The sequence below is a fragment of the Carya illinoinensis genome, chromosome 1 (assembly GCF_018687715.1).
Source record: "Carya illinoinensis cultivar Pawnee chromosome 1, C.illinoinensisPawnee_v1, whole genome shotgun sequence".
In the NCBI taxonomy this organism is placed as follows: Eukaryota; Viridiplantae; Streptophyta; class Magnoliopsida; order Fagales; family Juglandaceae; genus Carya; species Carya illinoinensis.
In genome coordinates this window covers 5189035-5197392 of record NC_056752.1, presented here as the reverse complement: position 1 = coordinate 5197392, position 8358 = coordinate 5189035, and the positions used below count along the sequence as shown (strand labels likewise).

At 35.9% G+C, this 8358-nt stretch overlaps 1 protein-coding gene across 10 annotated transcripts; it reads right to left on the bottom strand.

The window, feature by feature from the left end:
- Window positions 1-980: 980 nt before the first annotated feature.
- Window positions 981-8030, bottom strand: LOC122307305 (splicing factor U2af large subunit A). 10 transcript variants are annotated; one of them, XM_043120098.1, is made up of 13 exons: window positions 7750-8029; window positions 6295-6575; window positions 5966-6079; window positions 5282-5361; window positions 4574-4644; window positions 4447-4494; window positions 4218-4277; window positions 4039-4099; window positions 3811-3923; window positions 3262-3708; window positions 3016-3151; window positions 2670-2737; window positions 981-1410 (listed from the first exon to the last, which is right to left on the bottom strand). In XM_043120098.1, exons 1-13 carry the CDS (start codon window positions 7873-7875, stop codon window positions 1273-1275), a joined length of 1743 nt encoding a protein of 580 aa, XP_042976032.1. In that variant the 5' UTR covers window positions 7876-8029; the 3' UTR covers window positions 981-1272. The 10 variants fall into 10 exon arrangements, 9 of the variants coding, with proteins under 9 accessions (XP_042976032.1, XP_042976041.1, XP_042976089.1 ...); XM_043120107.1 differs by having other exon boundaries at window positions 4447-4491; window positions 7750-8027; XR_006241727.1 differs by having other exon boundaries at window positions 1326-1410; window positions 2670-2889; window positions 7750-8030.
- Window positions 8031-8358: the final 328 nt, after the last annotated feature.

The window sequence follows — 8358 nt, the reverse complement described above, 5'->3', positions numbered from 1 at the left end:
TTGTTTATATATATATATATATATATATATATATATATATATATATATATATATATTTATAATATCATTAGATTTTAAGTTGAATAATGTTACATACCTATTATCTACTTTTTTCACTCTTGAATCATCTCTTATTTCTTTAAAAATGATATTCAAAAAAAAAAAATACTATAAACACACAAAAGCTATATAAAAACAAACTTATAATTATAATATGACATGACTTCTTATAATCCATTAGATCTATTTTACGATACCACATCAAACCACGTTATTCTTCAATGGTTGATGAACAATACTACCTCATCCAATAAAAGTGAAATAGTGATGCAATTATTAAAATTTTCCTTTTTAAGTTTTTAACTTGCACTCTCTAAAAATTACATTTTTTCTTTTTTCTTTTTTCTTTTTTTTTTTTTTTTGTAGTTTTTGGCACATTTATTTTTTAATTCTTATATTTTTATTCAATTCATCATCTCCAAATTCCTCATCCTAAAAATATTTTTTTGCCACATCAAATTTTGTTAGATCATTGGACTATAGGCCATGGCAAAAGGTTTTTATTAATCATTGGAATCATGGAAAAATAGATGTAATTATGAGAAAAAAATTTCGCTCCAAATGTTTGTCGAAACTTAGGCCTCAGAGCTACAGAAAATAAATCCTATAATATATATTTTTATAATACATCCTGTAATATTTGTAAGACATGCTTTATATGCCCAACTTTTTCCCACTTGAGACCTTCAAGTTATGCCTAAACGCCCAAGACTAATATCTTGATCATTTAATTGAATATAATTCTACCAAGATCGCAAGACTTTCAGTTGTCTATTCATACCATTATACGACATGAAATCATTGGAAAAACCCCTAATCACAAGGGGATATGCATCACCCCGAACACTCGAATTTACTTTCCAGAAATAAGCAGATACCATGAGAAATGAAACTAAAAAAATTATTGAAAACTTCCAAGGTGCAAATAAAGCTAATAATACCATATCATATGAAGTGTAAATATGTTCTACCCTAAAATTAAACGGCCAAGCTCAGCAATGAAGACAAACAGCACCAACAACTACAAGTAGTCGCACCCCAAATTGTATTTTGCTATTTGTACCAATCAGCAAGAACAAGGCAATTTAAATTGATTCAATAGCATCTCACATTTGTTACAACTCCAACGCAACAAGGGGGAATATACCTATCCCAAGGCTGTAATATGTCCATCCATCAACATGGAGGCTGTAATATAAGACTGGAGAATAACTATCCTTCGTAATCCCCCTGGGCGAACTTGTTCTCCGGATAAAAGACTGCCATGACTTGATTCCCACCAAATTTTCTTCCATTCAACCCAGAACGTGCTTTTGACGCACCATCAGTGTCTGCATACTCTAGAAAGACCTGATATAGACACACAATTTGTTTTCAGCAATGAGTTCAAAAAGAAAAAATGATAGGAACTGATAAGAAGTTTCAGTTGCAATGTTTGTTATCCTTTCTCACCAAGTAATTGTTTCTTACCTCTTAAGACTTTTTTCTGAAATACACAAATAACCTCTCCCCCACTTCCTCCGCCTGAAGGGGATTGAGGAGGATTCCTCCCTCCTCTCCCTCGCCAATCCTTCCCACCCACTTTTTTACCCTTCTTCTCTATCCTAGGTTGGAGAATGTCCAATCTACCACCTTTAAACCATCAAAAAATCATTCGCACCACAACATTATGGGTCCTGCTTCTAGGCCACCTAGAGTGTACTGCTTAGTGTGCCCCCTAGTGCAAATTGTACTCTTTTTTTTTTCCTTTTTCTTTCAATCATTTTTTAAACATCTTTAAACATTTTTTTTCTTAAAATCACAAATTTGCTCATAGTCACTTCCGTAACCATTAAAAAGAAATAAAATAAAATACATGAGCTGTCAAAATGAGAGGGCAAAACCAGAGGGCAAGTTAACTTTTCCCACCATTATACTTGCCATTGCCAACTTCAAAACTCACATGAAAGCACGCCACCTAGGAAATGAATGAGTTTCATACACCAGTGCACATTTTGACCTTTAATTACCACGTGTACCGCACATATGGACAGTAGTGTCCCTAACCGACGATTCAGTGAAAACGTGGAGATTCCTTCAACAACCCCTCAACAACTGACGTTAGTGTTGCTCTCCTGGATGTGGCCCAAAACCACATTTGAAGGGTCCACAATTGAATTATAAAACCGCTTCTTTAACGGTCCCTCCTTAGCTAAGCCAAGGAACATGGGCACAAGTCCACTTAAATGAATTCATTACCCTTTTTTATAGGTAATCAGATTCATTACCTGTTAATATTGTCTTTTTGCACTACTTCTCCTAGAAATGGGATTTTTGTTGAAATTCCTCACCACTCCTCTTGGATTTTAATTTTAATGAAATCTTGCTTTAAAAAAGTAATTTACTTCATCCCTCACATGACAGGGTCATTTGACTTTTTAAGTTTCCTCGAGCTATAAACCACAATTACCAATGATTTGGGAAAATGGGGGAGAACAAGAGAAAGGACAAGTATTTTCCTGGAAGGACAAACACTCAACAACTAGGACTCTCATACTCTAATTACCATGTCACGTTAGAGCAAAGATTAAATTGCAGGAAAATAAATGGAAATAGGAAAATCATACAACCTTTCCAACTCCAGGTGATGGTTCGCCATTTGGATTTGGGCGGGGAATGACAAGATTTACCAGTGCACCTGCAAATGACATCAACAACTCAAATTGCATAAGATTTATTAAAAATATACAAAGAAACATTCTTAGGTAAACATAAAATAAGGTTATGGAGGCTTCTGTCTGTGTATGTTAGGCCTGATTCTTTAAAGCAGAATGTGGGACTACAAAATGGCTGTAAAACAAAAAGATATAAAATGAAAAAGATTAATACATACGAAAGAACCTTAGCAGGGGAAATGACAAAAACATGGAAGTAAAGACTCTGAGCATGTAATCACTAGTTAGATCGAGCTTTTACCAAATTTTCCGCACTCTTCTCTCATGTCTTCCAAAATGTCTTGATAATCATCATCATCTTTAAGTTCATCAGGAGAAACCACTTGAGTTAGACAAACAACTTTTGTGGCCACTGAGCCAGGTTGTAAGATGAGCTTCTGCAAAACAAAGGGCATATATCAAACATACAAAAATAGTCACTAAATAAATGCAGCGATACTTTGACAAGAGCAAGAAATCTACAAAAATAAATAAGTTTAGGGTTCACCTGCAATGCAATCTGCTGCTGTGCATGCAATAATACATTCTCTTGCTCGGGTTTAGGTTGGCTAGCACCCTGGTTAGCACGTCTAACTGTAAGAGTTTTATCACCCATTTTAATTCCATTCAGAGCTGCACAAGCTATGTCTGTAACTGAAAGATCTTGGTAAACACAAAAGGCATAGCCTTTTGAATTTCCAGTCTCTCTATCTTTCACAAGATCAAAACCCCGAAGTGGCCCAAAAGTCTCTAACAACTCCCTGATCTGGGTCTCTGTAAAGTAATAGGGAAGCCCCCCCACAAAAATGCGATCAGGCCCCTCAAGCCCACCTGCAGATCCAGCTGTTAACCCAACAGCAGCCAGGTTCAGATTAGGATTGGGCTGGCTTGGACCAAGTGTTGCAGCAAGGGATGGGTTGTAATCACTAGGTCTCCTCACCTTAACAGGGGCACCCTGGAAAAAGTAGAAAGAATGAAAGATGTCAGTCCCATGTCATGTACTAACCCAATTTTTCAAGGGTAGACATGCAAATGTCCATCAATTCCAAATACACACCTCAAAAATAATCCCATCTAAAGCCATTGCATTGCTAGCCTCCTCGACAGATCTCATCTCCACGAAAGCAAACTTCTTTTCATGGTTTATGTAAACATTGACAACAGCATCTCCTGCCCAGAGAGAGAGAGTGAAAAAGAAAGAATTGGTAGAGAAACCATCCAGAACCCATCCAACTAAAAGGACTGGTAGCTTATGAAGACAAATTGAACTCAAGCACCAGTATACCTGGACCAGCAGTGTTTCCTCCAATAGCAGCCATAACATGACTGAAATATGTTGCAACAGACTGCAGTAGAACATTTAAGATAATTATGATCAATGGGTAAAGCAAGTTATTCAAACGATAATCAGGTGAGGAGGGACTCAAGATATTAGTAACAACAAAGTCAATGGGGTGGATGAACCTGTTCATTTGCTGTAGGAGGAAGGCCACCCACATACACCCGTCGAGCATGCCTTGTTGCCTGAAACCACAAATATTACATATTACATGTTAACATGATTTAAAAAATAAATAAATAAACTAAATAGATCATGGCCAACAACGCCAATAACTGCAGCACCAAGAACCATCTCTACTAGTGTATTTTAAAGTTATAAACACTTATTATTGTAGGTGCTAAATTAACTAACCTGTTGGGTCATTGCCTGAACCGGCATAACTGGAAGAGCTCCAAACTGCTGCACGTAACAAGTCATATGATAATTGACAATTAAAGCATTATCATGGAAATCATTTGCATGTGCACAAGAATCATACCTGACCAGTTGCTAAAGGAAACATGTTTGGAAACAACCCAGGAATGGCTGGATTAGTCCCAGGAAGCTGACCTGCACATGGATTTGACTATTTAGAATACAACAGTAGCATAAATCTTAGTTTACTTTAATGTAGCTAAACTCTTATCACTTGATTTTCCATGAAAGCACATTAAATTAAGCAGATCCTAACATCTTCAATAAGATTTATCAAATGAGATGAAAGGAATATATTATATACAAGTTATGGAGGTAATATTCGTAAGACTACCAAAACAGGCAATAGTTCCTGGTTGAAGACGAACATGACCCATCAAACCGGTGCATTGTTTCCTCCTTGTACATAAAAGCTACAGAAGTCGGCTCACGCCCATTGTCAGCTCAGTGGGGCAACTAGCCCAACATTGCCTTCTTACAACAAAAGACATGACATAGAAACAAAACAAACAAACACCAAACACAACAAAAAAAACCAGAAACATCTCTCAGTTCCGATTCCAGAATTATTTCACCAAGTAAACAAAAAAAAAGTATAGTCATCCAGAGACCACAGCTTGAAAAGCTGTATGTGCAAATGAAAGAACAAAAGATATAGCTTACCAAATCGCACCATGCAATTTGATACGAACTTTCCACACTATATCCAAAAAAGGAAAAAAGCAGTTAAGAAAATGATAACATTCTTAAATAAATAAGAGGGCACATTTACCTGCTGCAGCGACGGCGGCAGTGGCACCAGGCAACAATGCAGAAGCAGGAGGAGCCATATCAAAACCACTAATCCTTTTGCTGCACATAAATATTATTAGTATACCAAAGAGCAGAACAAATATTAAAGTGACACTTTCGTTTAAAAACCAGACATCTGAATAAATAAGGGAAACAACATTAGTTAAATATCGAGAAATGCATGTGTTGTACAAGAAAATACAGCATCTCCATCTTACCTAGTCGTTCATCATAACAAATATTTCATATAAAAATGCACGTGTCTGTATAAAATACTGAGAAGATCACATGGTATTAAAAAAGTATATATATAAGAAATCAGTTACAGGAAACTTAGTAAATCTGACTACTTATGTGAAAGGCAGATGACACTAAAATACTTATTACAGATCTCTAAATGACCTGAAAAGAAGAATGTACTTAGGTGTTCTTTTGTATACTTCTCACGTATTAAAAAAAAAAAAGGGACCTGAAAAGGTAAATAACAATGAAATTACATGCATAAACTGCAGCCGGCAAATACCATAACAAAAAATCTTGTTGCGGGCATAGTTCAACAATAAAATCAGTCCAAACAAAGTCTTAATCATGAAAAATCACAGCAATCTGTCTCCATGGAAGCCAGGTTTATCCTAGACATACTAATTAATCTTGCATAAAATACCTCTTTGAGCGAGAGCGAGAACGTGACCTTGATTTGTGCTCAGATCTAACCCCTGAACGAGATCGAGACCTGCGCCTGCGCCTATCCTCTATATCTCTGTCCTGATCCCTTCGTCTGTTCATCAATCAAGCAAAATATCATCATCTCAAGAATCAAAACAAGCTTCAGTAGTATTTCTCAGAAGACATGCACAATAATAGGCAATATAATGCACATACATGTAATAACACCCAATTATTTCATCGGAATTCAGTATATCAACGACATGAATGGTAGCTGATAAATGAATACATGATAAATAAATCAAAATGTATCAGTTCATGTACTACCTGTCATGATCCCGACTTCGATGATAATCATCATCATCTCTATCCCTGCCCCGTTCCCTTCTCTCACTGCGATCTCGATCCCCGTGGCGATCTCTATGATGACGGTCCCGGTCCCTGTCTCTGTCCCTTTCCCTATTCCTGTCTCTTTCCTTGCTTCTCTCCTTCTCACTGCCTCTGTCTCTCTCCCGATCTCTATCCCTATCTCTCTCCTTATCGCGCCCCTTTTCTCTGTCCCTCTCCCTACTTTTTGAAGGTTCTCTTTCATAATCACGAGAACCATGCTGCAAATGATTCAGTTATATTAGAAATTTTAATCAAACAAATGATAATGAGGAACAAAAAAGGGCAGATTACTAGGGAAACTAAGGAATATTACAGGCCCAATATTTTGTGAGTTAATTAATATGCGAAGATCACGAATTAAGTTTATGAAATTCAAATTAATCACAAGCATATCATACCACACATCAAGGAGCAAGTTGTCACTGTACAGAAAGAAGAACCACAAGACACATTAGATAAGCAGCCAAGCATGCTGCACTGCAGCCAGAACTAATAAAAAAAAAATTAACCAGAACAGGCAGGATTCTATCCTCCAGTCTATAAGATCTTATAAGATTAAAGATATATCAACAAGAAACAAAGCTAGTTCCCCAAGCCATCACCTACACCCCAAAACTTTGAATGGAACTAACAAAGATGAATATTTCAATGAGACCACGAAATGACATACCTTATTTGTTCTAATTGATAAAGAAAATGACCCACAGAGAATTGTACTATTAAATTCAACAAGAGCCATGAAATACTACATTTCAGATTAGATCTTTCCAACAATCAAATAAGTAGCAAAATCCAAAATTAATAAAAAACCAATCTATCGCATCCTATTTTTTAATAAGTAAAACTCAAATCTATCACATCTTGAACATGTTTATCATAATAGCGGAGATTTATCCCCATAATGTATCTACATTTTTTTTTCAGTAAATGAACTTACCCATAATGTATCTACACCCAAAAGGCAACCCTAAAAGTCTCGGAATGCAAGGAAAAAGGGTAGAGTAATTTCAAAACCCGAAAAAATAAAAGTTGCTTAGTTCTTTTCAACTAAAAACCGCAGATGCATCTTCCCAGAAATGCCTTAGTTACAACTGAAAGCAGTGAACTAACAACTTATCAATACCATAGCATAAATTAAGATATTGAAAAAATAAAACAACTTCAAATGAATTCAAAATCCAAACATATTAACAAAAAAAAAAAACCCTAAAAACACAATCAACCGATCCCTTTCATTTCAAGCCCTAAAATTCAAATCCACGTAAACCATATCCTTGAAAAAACAAGATTCAACCAAAACCCCTAATATTAATGCCCAGCCGACGCATCCTCTCAGTCCCATGCATACGCCTTCCCAATAAATGAGCAGTAGAACCAAGTGTGTAAGTATACCTGAGACTTGGAGTCGCTGTTATCGTCAGGACCGCCATTGCTACCACCGCGAGGTTGAGGAGGTGAGGAGCCACCGCCATAATTATCAGCGTCCTCCCCGTTGTATCTTACTTCGTAATCAGACATCTTCTACTAATTACTCTCACTCGATCTATCAGCGTGTTCTCGCTGTCTTGCTTCACTTTTGTTTACCGAGAAATTTGGTCTGCGTAATTCAGAGGAGAGACGTTTCCAAGCGCTGAAAATTCTAGGGCTCTACCTACTTTATATCTAGCGGCAGCACGTAGATGATCAAAAAGTAAAAACAAATCGGTCCTACTGCCGAACCGATCAAACCTACCGATAATTTGGTCGATTCTATTTTTAAATATATATAAATTAATAATTACTTTTTTAATTATTAAAAAAACATATATCTAATTATTTCAACTTGGTTTGAATGCTAAGCTGAATTGATTTGAGTTAAATTCTTTATAAATAGTAATGAGTTGAGATGGTAGAATAAAATTTTTGTGAGACTGATCTAAAAGAACTTTAAATTTATTTATACTAAATTGAAAAAAATTATAGATTTTAAGTGTAAATAAGTCTTGATTTAAAAAAGTCTGT